Source organism: Nymphalis io, chromosome 16 (genome assembly GCF_905147045.1).
Source record: "Nymphalis io chromosome 16, ilAglIoxx1.1, whole genome shotgun sequence".
Taxonomy (NCBI): domain Eukaryota; kingdom Metazoa; phylum Arthropoda; class Insecta; order Lepidoptera; family Nymphalidae; genus Nymphalis; species Nymphalis io.
In genome coordinates this window covers 3,641,578-3,660,223 of record NC_065903.1, presented here as the reverse complement: position 1 = coordinate 3,660,223, position 18,646 = coordinate 3,641,578, and the positions used below count along the sequence as shown (strand labels likewise).

At 34.5% G+C, this 18,646-nt stretch overlaps 1 protein-coding gene across 4 annotated transcripts in view; it reads left to right on the top strand.

The window, feature by feature from the left end:
• Window positions 1-18,633, top strand: part of LOC126774397 (tyrosine-protein kinase Src64B) — a 75,374-nt gene extending 56,741 nt beyond the window's left edge. For 2 of the 4 annotated variants that reach the window (XM_050495905.1, XM_050495906.1), the window contains 6 exons: window positions 7,021-7,105; window positions 13,434-13,571; window positions 14,210-14,420; window positions 14,758-15,011; window positions 15,357-15,544; window positions 15,814-18,633. In XM_050495905.1, coding sequence (XP_050351862.1) covers window positions 7,057-7,105; window positions 13,434-13,571; window positions 14,210-14,420; window positions 14,758-15,011; window positions 15,357-15,544; window positions 15,814-16,548 — 1,575 coding nt within the window. In that variant the 5' untranslated portion in view covers window positions 7,021-7,056 and the 3' untranslated portion in view covers window positions 16,549-18,633. The remainder of the gene's footprint in view (window positions 1-7,020; window positions 7,106-13,433; window positions 13,572-14,209; window positions 14,421-14,757; window positions 15,012-15,356; window positions 15,545-15,813) is intronic. The other 2 variants (XR_007669806.1, XM_050495907.1) reach the window with 2 other exon arrangements.
• Window positions 18,634-18,646: the final 13 nt, after the last annotated feature.

Genomic DNA, 18,646 nt, shown 5'->3' with positions numbered 1-18,646 from the left:
ATTGTTTGGTATAAAGGGTGAGGCAACAAGTTTAATTAAAGGAAAAAAAGGTCATAATCATTTAGATACACGGTTGGCTGTTCATTGACAATGTAAGGAATGTTTTATTTATTAAACATTTCAAGCGTTTTAAAGAGCGACCTTTATGCTAAGCGTTCGCTATCAGCCGTCATTAGGATGAGTTCAATTATGAAGGATTGTATTGTAGGTGTGTTAAAAAAATAAATTAACTGATACCTAAAATGTAATTATCAGGGTGTTAAAGTGCTTGTACGAGAACGCCGCCATGTCGATCCGACTCCAGGATCAGAACTCAAAACCTATCCAATTGCAGAGAGGTGTAAGACAGGGAGACGTGATATCTCCGAAACTGTTTACCGCTGCATTGGAAGATGTTTTCAAGCTTCTGGACTGGAACGGACTTGGCATCAATATCAACGGCGAGTACATCACTCATCTTCGATTTGCCGATGACATTGTAATTATGGCTGAGACCTTGGAAGACCTCGGCACTATGATGGATGACCTCAGCAGGGTTTCCCAACAAGTGGGTCTAAAAATGAACATGGACAAGACGAAAATCACGTCGAACATCCATATTGCACCCACTCAAGTCAAGGTTGGAAATTCTGCACTCGAAGTTGTAGACAACTATGTCTACCTAGGTCAGACCATCCAACTAGGTAGGTCCAACTTCGAGAAAGAGGTAAATCGTCGAATTCAACTCGGCTGGGCAGCGTTCGGGAAGCTACACGATATCTTCTCATCCCAAATACCGCAGTGTCTCAAGTCGAAAGTCTTCGACCAGTGTGTGTTGCTAGTGATGACTTATGAATCAGAGACGTGGTCGCTCACAATGGGCCTCACAAGAAGGCTCAAGGTCACTCAAAGGGCAATGGAGAGGGCTATGCTCGGAGTTTCTCTGCGAGATCGAATCAGAAATGATGAAATCCGCAGGCGAACCAAAGTAACCGACATAGCCCGAAGAATTGCTAAATTGAAGTAGCAGTGGGCGGGGCACATTGCTCGCAGAACCGACGGCCGCTGGGGCAGAAAGGTTCTCGAGTGGCGACCACGAACCGGATGACGCAGCGTGGGCAGGCCCTCTACAAGGTGGACCGACGACTTAGAACAAGTCGCGGGAAGCCGTTGGATGCGGGCAGCGCAAGATCGGCCAACGTGGAAATCCTTGGGGGAGGCCTTTGTCCAGCTGTGGACGTCTTTCGGCTGATATGATGATGATGATGAAAGTAATTGAATACATGTTTGCAATTACATACAAACACATATGCATTGATACAAGTATAATCATATTATGATTAGTTAATCATATAATTATTAAGTAATTTTATCTTCTTTTAACTTTTACTGCACTGAATATGTCGTTTGTGTTGGCAGCATATTTTTTTTTTTTTTTATATGTCCGGGATGGCAAATTACTACTCCACCTGATAGTAAGTGGTAGTAGAGTCCAAACGCGACGACGGCCAGTACAGTCGGGAAGAATGTTCTGTACTAGCCGTCACCGCCTTGCCGGCCCGCAAGATACCTCTTCACGCCTCGTTTGAAGGAACCCGGGTTGTAAGAGGAGGGGAACACGTGAGCTGGTAAGGAATTCCATTTTTTGGTAGTGCGACAAAGAAAGGAGTTGCCAAATTTCTTTGTGCGCGATGGAATTGATGTCACAGTTAGGCGGTGACATCGAGAACCAGCTCTCGTGGACTTAAGAAGGAAGGGGGAAGCAGGAATTAGAGAGAATAATTCCTCAGAGCACTCGCCGTGATACAGTCGTTAGAAAGCGCTCAGTGCTGCTATCTCGCGACGCAATTGTAAATGTTCAAGGGTGTTTGTGACCTTTACGCCGCCAATGATGCGTACTGCACGTCGCTGCAACCGGTCCAAGGCCTCCAGTAGGTACTTAGCGGAGCCATCCCAAAGGTGCGAGCAATATTCAACGCAAGACCGTACCTGTGTTTTGTATAACAGGCACAGTTGTTGTGGCGTGAAAAAACGCCGCACCTTGTTCAGAACTCCGAGTTTCCGTGAAGCTGTTTTTATAATAGCCTCGATGTAATCCCTTGGACTAAGGTCGCAGCGAACGTCCATCCCCAGCATGGCGATTTTGCTTTGTATCATCAGCGGTGTGCCACAGAGGGAGGGATGAGGGTAAAATGGTGACTTTTTCGCTGTGAGAGCGCATACCTGTGTTTTCTTGGCATTAAACTCAACAAGATTATCAGAACCCCATTTGGCGATGAGCTCTAACGTCCTATCGAGTTCAATGACAAGATTCTCCCGCCTCTCCTCAGTTTCCGCCCGCCCAGCCACTGCGCGTACGTGGTATCCACCATGCACTGTACTATCATTTATAAGTACAAGGCGTAGATTGAAAAGCCACCTACGACCTGATTGAGTGAGCTGAACGATCTTTCCACCAAACCAATGATCAAATATCACATTGTTAACTCTTTTTTATGGCTTTGTGCCTTAATGTTGGCTTTGTTCCTTAATGTTGGCTTTGTTCCTTTTTGGTGAATAAAGTTATTTTATTATTATTATTATTATAAATATCAATGTATAAATATTACCATAAATCAGTTTACACGCTCATCTGCATTACTACCACTAATAATGTAAAAGTAATGTAAAATTGTACACATAATATGAATTTTACGAATTCTAGTCACTTTTACGTCTTTCTAGTACGCCTATCTAATAAACCAATTACTTCGTTTTACAATTTATAGTATGTAGCTATTTTGAAGACTGCATAAAAATATATAATAAAATAGTCTGATTTTTCATGTTCAATCTTTAAGTTTAATATACTTAGTATCAACCTGATGATGTCCTCCTGACCGTTTTCGGCAACGGCGGCCAATCTTAAGGAAAATTACCCAACTGCCAGGACATATTATAGTGAACAAGTGTGTGGAAACACAAGTGCACTCTCTATACCCTCAATCTCATAATCCAGTGCTGGTAGTTTAGCACTGCGAGTAATACAACATACCTACTTCTTCCCCGACACGGTTGGAATGAAAACTAATAAAGTGATACGTTTAAATCTATGTTAAGTAATAAGTTTTATACCGACTTCTACATATTCCAAATAGCACTTAAAACATAAATTGAACATTTCCCATACTAATAAGAATATATTATTGTAAATAACGATACTATTCAAAATTCAAGGAACGCGTTCTATAAACGGCTTTCTTCGTATCGCACATAATGGAGTTTGTTATCCAATAATACGTTTAGTTCTTTTGTTGTGTAAGGAGCGTGATCAACCGACATGGAATATCAATGAAATTGATTAAATAGATTATAAACATTGATTATTTGGAACAGATGTATATTTACTAATAAGATATATGTAATAAATATAATTTTTTTTTTTTTTATATTAAAGGAAGGCGGACGAGCATATGGGCCACCTGATGGTAAGTGGTCACCAACGCTCTTAGACATTGGCATTGTAAGAAATGTCAACCATCGCTTACATATCCAATGCGCCACCAACCTTGGGAACTAAGATTTTATGTCCCTTGTGCCTGTAATTACACTGGCTCACTCACCCTTCAAACCGGAACACAACAATATCAAGTATTGCTGTTTTGCGGTAGAATATCTGATGAAATGCTATTGATGATTTATAAAGCTATATATATATATATTATTTGACAATCGTTTCTTTTATGAAGATTAAAAAGCAATTTCAATCCAGAGGGGCTAGTATATTTGAATAGTAGTAGTAGAATAGAATAGCTATTTTGAAATCCGCTTCATATATCGCCTCGTCTCAAATATTCATTTCCATACATTTGAGCGTTTTCTATAAACGAAATTACAATCGATATGTGCCGTGGCGTTATGTAGATCCTTAGTGAATATAACCAAACGCAAACATTGCATTTATTTAGCACAAACATTTGAAGATGAATTTAGTGTAACTACAGGCACAAGGGACATAACAACTTAGTTCCCAAGGTGGCGCATTGGCGGTGTAAGGATTGGTTATTCTTACAGCGCCAATGTGCGTTGGTGACCACTTGTTATAAGGTAGCTCGTTTGCCTATCCGCATACCTATTTTAGAAAAAAACGTCACATGTCTGATTGGTTACATAATATCAATAAAATTGTACGATGATAGATATTAAACATGTTTAGTAAAGTATTTAAATTACCGGATTGACACATCAGCGTACCGGGCGTTGTTTTATATTATTCTCACGTTCAGAAATTATTGAGTCAACTTCATATAGTCTGGACAATTTAGTTTGCGTTTTAAGTGTAACTAATTTGATCATAACGTATCGAATACGAGGCGTTGAATAATGTCTTGTATAATTCATGTATGCTTTTATTTCAATATATTATGTTATTATTTATATGACATTTTCATGTACAAACCGGTTAACTGATAGTATACTGTTACTTCCAATGAACTGTACTAAATATTTATTCCAAATTCTAAAACTTACTTTGCAGTAAAATATAGTGGTGGAATTTACACTGAAGTATTTGAAACGTTCAGATATAAAAAACATATAACTAAAACTTTACAACACGGGTTATCCTAGTTTGGGAGTCGTGGGTTATTTAATTAAAAAATATACGTTTCGAGAAAAAAAATATTCATCCGATTACACTTAGTAAAACATTTAAAGTTATTCCAAATCACGAAGGAGAATAATAGAGCTTTAATACTTTTATCGTATTACAAACCATGAATGTGTGAGCAAATCCTAATAATAGAACGATGACTGTAAATAAAGCAACGTCTAAACGAAAGTAAAAGTAACAGCGTCTAAATCTCCCACTGCTGGATCTCTTTTTTGAGAAGGAGATTAAAAGCTTATTCCACAACGCGTCTCCAATGTAGGTTGGTAGATACACATTTGGAAGATTTTCATGTGACAAATGTATTTTTCCTCACTATGTTTTTTTCACCACAGAGAACGAGGTTAATATTTACTATTTATATCTATACTAAAACTATAAAGTGGATAAATTTGTTTGTTTACAATCAATAAGCTCTGAAACTAAATAATATGCAGAAAGTTACTTTAACCAGAAGTAACTTTTGCCATATTATATTATTTCAGTAATAATAAGATTGTAAAGCATGCTAAGAAGAAAAAGCGCTAACAAGCTGCATTATTCGAAAGCGCTTATGTTTGGACGTACTCTTATAATCACAAACTGAATTGAATTAATTAAACGCAAAATTAAGCAACTGAAAATTTAGTGGTTTGTTACCGCGATCTTCGGTTCTAGCCACTGGGCCGTTTAGGCTTATAAATAAATCAATGTCTATCGAAACGATATTCCCGATCACTTATTAATGTTATCGGAAAGAGTCGTGGGAACTTGTTGTTGATACTGTGATAACACGTCGAGTTGATATGGACGTGATTAATGTTGTAGGATCAGATACTTTCGACCCGTTTATCACTGATTTCTCCGTATACTGAACCGATAAGTAACGGTCTGGTGTTTTATTGAAGTTAGTTATGCGCAACATTGTGTATGTGTATGTACTGCTTTATTAATCGCAATTGCTAATTCGAAAGTGGAGTTTTACTAATGATTTGGTCTTTTGGAGAAATATACACGATTTCATTAAACAAACTAGCTACTCGTCCAGGATTCACACGCCATGATTTATTCTGATATTTTCAACGTTATATTCCATCCAATTTACAAAAACCTTATATTTAATTGAATTATAAACATACATGTAAAACTTTTTCATAAATCATCAGCTTATGAAAATCTTTTCGGTAGTGTTTGAGTTTATCGCTTTTATCAGAGACACTTCCCCCGCTGCATGTCTTTGTTTTATAATATTTAGTTATTTACTAATGTTATATTACTATTTAAAATTAGCTTTGTAAAAGTTATACGTAGAAATGGATGTTAGTATATATGTCTGAGATTAATAGACTTCAACACCCTTCATTTTTGATCGATTACCATAAAAGTTAGCACATTTAAGTATATTTTTCAAGGAGAAGGTTCTCCACTTTGCCATAACATGCCACTAGAAGACGGCGCACGTCAATTTTATACCTTTCAACTGATCACCATGAAAATTGGTATGGATATATCACAAAGGCAGGACGTCTGCCGAGTGTTCCTATAAAACATAGTATTATGAAAATTGTTGAAACCATATAGTCAATTGGAATTGACTTTGATTTAAACACATACCAATATAAAAAGTTCTAATGTAGTCAAGATTATTGTAGTTTATTATAATTTATTTAAGAAATTAATAGTAAAGTAATTTACTTCGTAAGACAAAGATTGCACATAAATTAAATTATTGTAAAAGAAATTGAGCGTCAGACGATAAAGATAATTTAAGAGCTGATAATACTTATTGGTTCAGCAGTAAGGATGCATCTCTTAACATTTTAAATTTATTTCATCGTCGGCTGCAAGACGGCTCTGTGGATGGTGACTTATATAAAGACTGCAGGGTTTGTTACGATTTAAATTCATCTCTTATTCGTTGAATAATCATTGTAATAAAACCTGCTTGTATCGGAATTAATTCTGACAGGTATCTATATCCACATGCGTACTGTGTGGCGGAATAAGCTTCTAATCCTTTTACTTAACTGTAAAGAGGGCTATTTAACAAACACTCACTCGTAAATTGTTTGATCAACCGACTCCAATTGAATGAAGTACCTATATTACATGTCATCTTTTTATACGTTTTATTCATATGCTTAATTTATTTTGTTTAGTTGGTGATTAGTTAAACAATTCTTTTTTCCGTTTTCTTTCAAATTTCAAAACAATTACAGACACAAATAATTCTGTATTTAACTAAAAACTATCTGAATAAAATTTATAAGTAAGATCGTTAGTCAGATTGGAATTCTCATAATTGTGAATTTGTTGGAATTCAATCGGTTCAGCTAATACTTCAAGGGATATAGTATTAAAATGCTCTATTATGAAATGTACTCATGTATTAATTGTATTTATCTTGTTGATAGAAGCGGCTTGGCGCGGCGTAGCGGGCGGGCCGCGCCATGGGTAACAAGTGCTGCAGCCGCCGTCACGACCCCGACAGACCCTTAGGTGAGTTCAGTGTTTACCGTTCCTTCACCCCCATATAAGTATCTTGAGATGCGTTCAGACGTTCGCTCGCAACTAACACAGTTTTATTTTTGCCTTATCGTAATGCTTCAGCAGTTGATTTTAAATTGTTAAAAAATTAAAATCAGCCGAATAATAGTAATTTGAGATCTATATTTGTCAACGAATATCTCGTCATATATAAATAGTATATTATTAACATTTCGTTTTTTTTTCGAAGTCAGTTATATTTTATGGACCTTATTAAAGTATACATATGTTGTTATATTTCGAAATATACCCTACATTTTCTTTATTATCTATAAGCGCTCTAAGAAAATAATATATAATATAAAATATACTTAATACTTTTGCTATTCTTAGAGAAACTTATTCAAATACTTTGTCGTTTGCCGTTTCTTGTTATACGTTCGCCACTAATCCTCTTTACGGCGTCCGCTTTAAGTAGCTTCGAGAACAAAACCTGAGGCATCAAAGCCCTTTGAATTGTTAATTTGTAAATTACTCCTAAAGCCCTTTATCAAGTTAATCCGACAGTCAGCTAGCTATAACTATATGATTTTAGCACTAATGTTTTTTTTTAATATCTCGATAAAAAAAAACAGCAACATGATGAATTCACGCTTGTGACGTCAATAGTCTAAATTTAAAGTGGGTGAAATTGCAAAGCTAACTTAAATACTAATATCTTCTACGATTAATGTTGATTTAAATATAAAATATTATTATACGAGTATACATATATTTTACATTTATATAGATAAGTAAGTTAAAACTTGTATCACCTGAATTAAAGACCGCAGTAATTCCAGCCTCGAATACTTCAGCGGAAACAATTTTCTTTGAAAACAATGCTTGCGATTTTTTTCGCACGATTCCGATGTTTAAAGTTAGCCACTTACAGTATGTTTATGTTTAGTTATTCTGCTGTTTTTTTATTATTATTTTAAACACCGGACTGTATTTATTCATGAATATAAACTGTTAAAGTACTCAGGTACAAGTAAAGGTAGGTAAAGGTGTTCGAGTATTACTTTTCGGATGATATTTTTGTGTTTTCGTGTATAGCTTTTGTTTTTTATTATCAATGTTTTTTTATAATATATTAACAGAATGATATATTTAATAACGAAAAGTGCTGTACTGTATCCAGCCACGTATAACGTATTTGAGAATCCTTTGTACATATGTATGTATGTGCTGAAATATGCGGCCATTACTTTATTATATACCATACTATATGGCTTTTATTATTTTAGCTTTTAATATTATATAAAGTCAAATTTAATATTTTTAATTGTACTGTGACATGATAAAAATGTGTATGGTTATAATTTTTTTTTTTGTATTAAAAATTTAGTTTCGGCGAACAGTTAGCGTTTTTTGTTGCAACTGTGTAGTTCCCGCGATACGGTTTTCGAATCCCATGCAACAAATATTTATATAGGCCGAGGCTAATCGTGTCATGATGTCGTATTTTGGATTATGTAAAAACATAAACCCCTCAAAACTGGATGTTCTTGTAGTTTAATATGCGGTGTATATTTGTATATAATACCGATGTATGTATTATGCTTTCCCTAATAAATTAATTAATTTTACAATTGCAATCTCTATAAGCTTTTTAAGAAATAAAATACATTTTTAGATAATAACAAACAAATATAATTTACATGACATTTAAAATGTAAAATGTACTATTTATAATATTAAGTATTTTAATTAGTTTTTGTGGTCTTAAATACTGTGTTCAACTTCTCATCATCATCATCACCCTTTTCGCGTCCACTGCTGGACATAGGTCTCTCCAATAGCACGCCACTGAGTTCGATTTTCAGCTCTTAATCTCCAACCGCTGCTACTTCAACTTCTATTTAGACATAATTTTAATCTTTATCGATGAGAATTGCAATTTTATAAAATTATATCAAGCAACTATGTAACAACACATTACTCTTTTATAGTAAATTAGTTTCCGCTCTTGGCATCACCCGCATGTGAGGGCAGAGGCGCAGGTGTTGAGTAGAAAGTAAGAAAATACTATAACGCACAAATGTGTGCACAAATACAATTGCATGAACTATTCTTCTACTCCCATAATCCGATGAGACGGCAATACGACACGAACGGCGAGAGATCAGGCGCAAGACTCAATGGCTTTACCTCCGAGTCACGGGAGTGTAACACTGTCAATTTAAAAAATCTGCGTTTTGTATTGAAAATTTATTGACAGTAAAACCTTTTCACTGGCCCAGATTTAGACCAAAGAACCTAGCACTGCAGCCTCATAAGCTCAAAATTAAAATTAATGTGAAGTTCATAGAAGTACTAGTTATGATAGACATATTTTTGTATGTTCGAAACAATCAGTGTCGTTAGTACTCAACGACTCATACAGTTGCGATAATAAGGTTGAACAGCGGCCAAAGACCCATTTAGCTCCGGTCAAGTGTAAGTTGCTTTAGCAATATCAATATGCTTGACTCAATAAACGCTCTCCAAAGCGTTCCAGTTACCCGTTATTTTATTTTGTATTTTATTTACTATTTCACTTTTAAAAGGATTGAGGTAAGATATTCTTTGTTCTTTTCAAGTGCTGCGACTTGTTGGAATGGTTTTATGAAATTTAAATCGGCATTTTGCGGAAATGCAAGTTTAGCTGCTGATTTTATTATATTTTTATACGATAGTCTAAAAAGAGTAATGATTTCAGGTTTCGTGTATATATGTGAGTTACTTTAAATACCTGAATATATTTGGATGTGTTGAGTATCGCTAGAATCCTTACATCATACCGAGTGGCACTATAAATTCATTCATTAATTTTTCAGTCGTGTTTTTTATTAATGTTTTAAAATCGATTATTTAATTAAAGACTCTTCTTCCATACATTGTAATATATTCGTTTATCTTCTCTGTTTTGATTTTGTTTTTTTACATACTCAAAAAGTAATTAAGCTATTATGAAACTTTATAACTCCCTTTTATTTCTTCTACGTACGTAGTGTCTAAGAAATTCTATATCCAGTTGATCTTTCAGACGCGTTTCTGTTATAACCAAGCTTGCGAGTATTAATCAATTTTATCGGCCAATGCATATAAATCGTGATAAATTGACAGGAAGACGGCCTGTTTCGTAATATACTAGGCTCGGTTGCATTACACTCTGTACCAATAATATTAGTTTTAACCGATTAAATATAGATCGATAGTAATTAAAAGGAAATCTGTATCCGCATTATATTACCAATATTTTTATAGGGATGTTTGTTCCACATTCAATCTAAAAGTTATGGAACTTTTAAATCATAACAGTTAAAAGTTTCAATATGTTTGTATACATACGACGTAACTTAAATACTGTATGTTTAATAATAAAAAAAGTAATTAATTAATTGTGTTTATATACAAATTTATTTATAATACAAATCTTACGAAGTGAATAAATAAGTCAAAGGAAACATTAATAATATAAAACAATATCGTTGTCATTTTTATTATTATCGAAGTATGAAGAGGATATCTTCGGTCCGGGCACTGAATGTATTGGTTCTGAAGGTCAAAACTATTAAAACATGTTAAAATTTTGTATAGTATTCGTTTAACTTTTATTAATCAAAACCATATTAGCATACACATATAAGGTCGGCAAAGATTTTTCGTATTTTATAAGCAAAAACTTGCAATAAAATCTCTTTGGGTAGTGCTTTGTATTTTGTATCTGGCTGGTTTTGATAACATTAAATAGATGATATTTTTACCTATTATATAATGAAGTTCCAAACAGACCCAAAAATACATTTGGTACATTTATTTTAAAAGTTTTTTCATAGTATACATACGGGAAAAAAAGCGTGAGCATACGGTAATATGCACCTATTTGTCTAAGTACTAGCTAGGGTGGCGGAGTGCCGGTGGAGATCGCTTGACGCGGCACTGTTTGAATAGTAATATTTATTTACATCACTGCTACGCACACTAGATCTAAATATCCCTGAATACAACCAAAATGTTTGTGTATATTAAGGATTTTTTTTTATAGAATAGGAAGGCGGACATGCATAGGACCACCTGATGGTAAGTGGTCACCAACGCCCATAGACATTGACATTGTAAGAAATGTTAACCGTTTCATTTACGACAGTAATAAATAGTTTTTTTTTAATGAAATTTAAATAGAACCTCCACGGTGTTTTTTTTATATTATTGAATAAAACATTTATTATTATTTTTATTTATTATTTTATCTTCGTTAAAAGTAAGTTTGTCAACTTAATTATAAGGAATAAATCTCCGGTAATGGTCAGTCATAATTAAAAAAAATTAAAACACATTTTTGTTCTTATTAACGTTTAAGGCTTACCATAAAGATAACGATGTTTTATAAATACGTGAAAAATATATTTAATAAATAAATGTCAAGATAAATATGCTAGATATATACACATTTCACTCATGAATATTCCACTTTTGGATACAGACCCTTTACTCATTTTAGGATCCTCGGAGCTTTTTCCACTTCACTAGCCTCGTCCGGTTTGGGGAGAAAGGTTTATTTGGCAGGATTTAATTTTTGCTTTTTATCTCGGGTGTGAATTGGTCCACACATTGAATAAATATTATCCTAAGTAATGAAAGGGTACCTTTATAAAGAAGAGCATAATTAAAAAAGTTTATAGTACAGTAACTGTTTACTGCAGAGTACTGCAAATATTCTCTATGACCGTAACTTGTGTCCACGCAAATAAAGATACGGCTACACTAACCGCATATTATAGAACCATTATATTTAAAAAAGCTTTTTAGAGGATCTGTGGAAAATGAACTCTATGAAGATTGGTTAGTATATCGAACATCAAACTATTTATTATTCTTTTTTTTTTATAGAATAGGAAGGTGGACGAGCATATTGGCCACCTGATGGTAAGTGGTCACCAAACGCCCTTAGACATTGGCATTGTAAGAAATGTCAACCATCGCTTACATCGCCAATGCGCCACCAACCTTGGGAACTAAGATTTTATGTCCCTTGTGCCTGTAATTACACTGGCTCTCTCACCCTTCGAACCGGAACACAACAATATCAAGTACTGCTGTTTTGCGGTAGAATATCTGATGAGTGGATGGTACCTACCCAGACGAGCTTGCACAAAACCCTACCACCAGTATCCTAATTATATATTCAAATACATAAAAACTTTCTATTCCAAATATTAAAAATATAATTTTAGTAGCTAATCGCTCCGACGTCGCACGGATACATAAGAAGAAATATGTATTTTGGATAGGGTTTGCGTGAAATCCGTTCTTAGTGAGCGTCTAAGAACGGATGACGTCGGCAAGGAGTAGCTGTGGATGTGCGGATAGTTTAGGAGATCTTGTGATGAGTGGTATAAATTTACGAGTTCTCTTTTTAAATATTTATTTATCGTTTTTTAAACGTCAAAAATAAGTAAATGAAACAGTTTATATTACCATAAATTCGCATTGTAATACTATTGATGATATACATTATTATTAATCTGACGATGGTCAATAATGCGGACCGCAGAACAGAGTTTATCATGTTTAAATGATTGCATATAAATCTGAATACTACGTCTAGACTTATAAATAAAAGCGGAGCTACGATAAACGACAAAGTGAACACAAAGGGTAAGGCTCTAATTCCAATTAATAAAAATAGAAATAAATGGATACTTTTTGGTAGGGTTTGGTAAGTCGCATCTGGATAGACCACAAACTTCTCACATATGCCACCATAGACAGCAATACTTAGTATGTTTAAGTTCCAGTTTGATGGATGAGTGAGTCAGTGTAACTAGTGTAACTACAGGCACAAGAGACATAACATATTAATTTCTAAGGTTAGTAACACATGGAGAATATTAGAGATGGTTGAATTTTCTCAAGGCAACATTTTCTATGGACGGTGGTGACCGTTTATTAGTCTATTTGCGAGACTGCCCTCCTATTTTAAATGAAAAAAAAAACAGTTATCATAATAAACCTTTCTTCTTGCCAAATTTCAAGATTCTAGGTCAACGGATAATACTCTATAAGTTTTGATGGTGTGAAAGACCTTCTTGATTGTTATCTAAAAATAAATAGGTCGGATCTTTTTATAGCATTAAGTTAAACATAATAATGCAATATTCGGTTGAAGATTGTTATAGATTTAAGTATTTTGTATTCTAGATAAACAGTCCTACGTGTCAAAAAATATAATCTTTATGCTATAATAACGACTAAGTGATTATAAACTGTACTGCTTATTTGATACCTGAAATTGTTTTTTTATTATTTCCAGTATATCCAGCATATAAGAAGAACGAAGCAGGGTTTACAACATGTCCTTCGCTAGAGACGAGGTATACGGGCGAACCAAACAACCGCGCTGTTTCGCGCAGACCAGCGGACATCGTGCGCACGCGCAACCCCGGAGCATGTAAGAAAATGAATGTGTTATTAATAATATTTTTTCTTTACCGTCGTAACAATTTTAAAATGAAATTTACTTTAATTATAAAAGTTAGCGTACAAAAGTAACCATTGCTCACGATTGTTGATTTCTCAGCATACTTATATTAAGATGAAGTCATAATTTACTTAGGGAGTATCCACTTCCCTCGGTCAAATATTAAGTTAGGGTTTTGAGCAAACTTAATCGCAAATTGGCACGAAGCCAGAACGCTGCGCCTCCCTTGCCCTTGTCTGGCGACATAGCTTTATGAATATACAAATGCGTAACTTGACGGCTTAATTTGATTTAAAATATTCCGTGTCGTTATTTCTGAAGTTCAAATTAATTAATAAGATTTTTGTAACACATTTCAATTCAAGTGAAATCTATCGGAATGAGATTAATTAAGAATTTCTTCCTTAATTAACAATTTCTCGTACATTATATCGTTAAAAAAATCATCTTTCTCTTTTGTCTTCGTATTTTCTGTTATTTTACTTCACATTTCCGTGATTATATCCTTACTTCACATTCATCCCTTCACGCTACATTGATTTTTGATTTCACGAATAGTATATTCCTATAATGTCATTTCTAACGTTTCTATATATAAATATTTTTAGGTATAACAAACGGCGGACGTCGTGTAGTAAAAGCGCTATGTGCCTACACAGCTCGCGCGGAGTCCGACATATCGTTTCGCAAAGGAGACCGTATGGAGGTCCTGAGCGATGCAGAAACGGATTGGTGGAGGGTTTTACATCTTACCACGAGAAGAGAAGGTCTCGTACCGGCTAATTTTGTCGCGGAGGAGAGTTCTGTAGAATGCGAGGAGTGAGTATATATTTAGAGTTGAATTTACTATTTTAATTGATAGTGGGTGGTGGCATTCCGGGACGGAACTTGGTGTTAGATTCGGCTTCCCTGGAAGCCTAATTCCCGGAAAATGTAATTACTGCCAATAACAACACCAAAAAAAACATATTTTTAACTAAAGCAACATTAAGCCCATTAATACAACAAGTCAGTTATATGTATAAATTATATTATTGTTGAACAAAAAACATTATTTTAAAACTAATTACAAACTTAAAAAAACATGGGTAAGGGAAACCAATAAATAATCTGCGATTAATTACTACTATCTTCTAAGATAATCATTACATTGCAGTTGGTTCTTCCCGCACGTGTCGAGAAAAGAAGCTGATAAACTACTACTAGCAGAGATCAATCCTCGGGGAACGTTCCTCGTCAGACCAGCAGAGCATAACCCACATGGGTTCAGCCTTAGTGTCAAAGATTGGGAAGAAGGAAGAGGGTACCACGTGAAGCACTATAAAATTAAACCTCTAGACAATGGGGGTTTCTACATAGCAACCAATCAGACCTTCCCGAGTTTGCCAGCACTGGTCATGTCTTATACAAGTGAGTTATTTTGATTTTGCTTTTGTATCTTTTATTAAATTTTTAATAGACCATAAAATTTAAGGGTTTGCCAAAGTTTTTCTTTTATCTGTTCTGTCTATTTTGGTAATTGATTACCTATTATTTCAAATAATTTGGGCTATGTCTATGAGGGGCATTTTGTTTTGAACTAACTTCGTTATGAATTAGTGACTTTGAACACGGGATTGGAATTATTTATATAATATATGTATTTATTATTATAGTAATATAAACCGATTTGGCTTATGATTGTACTTATTTTCTTTATGCTTAACTAACCTAAAACAACTCATAATTCCAATGATGTGTACTCACGTATTACAGAAAACGCGCTAGGTCTTTGCCACGTGCTCGCCCGTCCTTGTCCGAAACCAGAACCGCAGATGTGGGACCTCGGACCAGAGCTGCGGGATAAATGGGAAATTCCCAGGAGTCAGATACAGCTCATAAAGAAACTTGGGCAGGGGAATTTCGGTGAAGTGTATTACGGAAAATGGTGCAACAATATTGAGGTAAGTCAGGCAGAAATTATTGCAACTTCCCAACAAGCACAAAAATCATCAGCGGTCTATTTTAATTGTAAAGATAAAATTAGCTTGCATTGAAAAGCTTCAAGTAAAACTTCAGTTGCTGCTACTACTGCGAATTACTGACATAATGGATACTTCGAAAAATATTTGAAACTTGAATTAAATTAACGGTTTTTTCAACTCGTACAAATATTTATACAAGTAATATGTATTTAATTTATTAAATTTATCTCGTAATGTTACATTTCCAGGTGGCTGTAAAAACATTGAGGGAAGGCACGATGTCCAAACAGGCCTTCCTCCAAGAGGCGGCCATCATGAAGAAGTTCCGTCACAAACGCCTCGTAGCACTGTATGCGGTGTGCTCGCAGCAGGAGCCCGTTTACATCGTCCAGGAATACATGTGCAAGGGCTCCCTTCTGGAATTCCTAAGAAATGGAGAAGGAAAGTCCCTCCATTTCGAGGACTTAATCTATATTGCGGCTCAAGTTGCGTCCGGCATGGAGTACCTAGAATCCAAACTGCTGATACACAGAGATTTAGCGGCCAGGAACGTATTAATAGGTGAAAATAACGTAGCGAAAATATGTGACTTTGGATTAGCTAGAGTTATCGAAGATAATGAATATTGCCCGAAACAAGGATCCCGGTTTCCTGTGAAATGGACGGCACCAGAGGCGATAATATACGGACGTTTCTCAATTAAAAGCGACGTTTGGTCGTATGGTATATTGTTGATGGAGGTGTTCACCTATGGACAGATACCGTACCCGGGTCTCCATGGAAAAGAAGTAATTGAGCAAGTGGAGCGCGGGTACAGGATGCCGAAACCGGTCGGTCACTATTTGCCCGACGACATCTATAGACTGATGCTTCAATGTTGGGACGCGATACCAGAAAAGCGACCGACATTCGAATTCCTCAACCATTATTTCGAATCGTTCACAGTGACCAGTGAAATACCGTACAGAGAAGTGCAAGACTAGTGCTGTGATATAGTGAAATAGATTTTTTACGACTTCCAGTCTGGACGCTGCGACTGTAACGCTGTGCGTTTAAGTGATAGTGATGGGCCGTTCAAAACATTTGTTATTTTAATAATGTAGACGAAATAATCGCTGAACGTTTGTTTTGCTTTTTGAAGTGATTTAAAGCTGCTGCGTTGCGACTAAACGACTATATCACATGTATAATCAAACACGGTTAGTTATTTGTAAAAATTACATACTAAACTGAGAATTATATAACATTTAATGGTCCAACTGAGCATTGTTGTGTGTTTGAACAGCGTGAGATAATTTTGTGTAGGGTCCTTAGCGAATAAATGAAATTATGAAAAGTGTGTGTGATATGCAAATTTAAGCGACAAAACATTTGACGTCTTATACTTCAATATTTTGATAAGTGAAGTAATATTTGAAACACACACACTTTTGTATTTTCTAATTTTAGTATTTTTATACTCAAAGCGTTACTAAACTATACAGGAAAGTGTGAGCTTGTCGTTTTTATTCATCGGCTTGTCATATTATTTGTAGTTATGAAAATGAATAAAGAATTTCAACTGTAGCGCCTAAGTCGATACGATCACAGATCTATTTCCATGGCAGAGTTAAATGTAAGTGATTAATAACACCTATTTTCTTATTTATTAGCAGTAGCTTAAGCACATTTAGCGTATTACGTTGCATCTGTACAAAATTGTTCACTATTATAAGCAATAATGTAAAAAATCGATGATAACACAGTATTTTCATATTCTAAACTGAAATGTGATATTTTTTCTTATCACAGCTAAAAGAAGTATCCGTGTCCTTCGCTGCTTTCCATTTCCTGAATGGTGCTAATGCTAAATTAGTCGGCCCTAACATATTGTTATTTTAAACATTACATTACGGTAAAAATATTAAAGTAAAACGAACTATCTCGCGACTATGTTTATCATAGACAAAATAGACTGAGCATTCGCTGTCCCGTTGTGAAGGACAAGTGAGAAAGAGACAAAGTGCGTGCGACTCATTATTAGCTGCGTTATTTTCATTATTGAAATGATGTATCTTGACCATACTTTTGCTCATTCTACTCTTTGTCTTGACAAATTAACTAGCTTGACGTAAAATTGTATGACTTTGACGTTAATACAACAGTCATATCTAAAAAAAAAAATAACGTACACTTGAAATTAATAATGAATAAAATATAATATATACATGAATTTAGTTCAACCAATTTCTTGTAAATCTGACATGATTTGTTTTATTGCTAATAATTGCTATGGGAGTGGGCAACAATACAGATTCAAAATTAATCCTTGCAATACTTACTATTAAATAACTTTTGAGGGCTGACTTAAACTCTTAATTTTGTTTTAATTATTTCTAATTTTGCACACAAAGATCCTACATTTAAATTAAATTGACGTATTCGTTCGTAACTAATACCATAGACAAAAAAAACAACTTGTGTATGATTAAAAAAAACACTGAAATATGAAGGCCGCTTTGAGATTCTTATACAGAGATTATATCAAGAATTTACATCGACTGATTAATTCAAGGCTCCTTTGCGAAGTAATTTTTTATATCTCAAATATCCATAGATAATTCAAATTCCATAGATAATTCAAATTTCATAAGCATATGCAAAGGGGCCAAAATCCTTCAAGTTTAAAATAAATATAGCTTTAGGACCATATACCAAAGAGTTATTGTACATTATGAGCGAAGGATAGTTTTTAAGAGGGGCATATTTAATTTTTAGCATAGTTAGAAATTGTGACCTGTGTATTGTTAATTATTTTGACCAATATCCATAATTTTGAAAAATGTATGATTAAATTGTATAATAAATTTAATTATATTTGTTAATACGACTGATCACTTAAATTTACCACACCATGACTTTATAGCTAATTTCGTCGCCTCATTAAAGTATTAAAGATATGCTTTAATCAATTAATCATTTTCATCGTCCTAGAAATTGTATAAATCAATGAAAAATAGTGTCTTATAACATTCCAAGTAATCAAACACTTTAAATTTGGACACTTTTGTATGAAAACGATTAGATTTATAAGATTTTGTA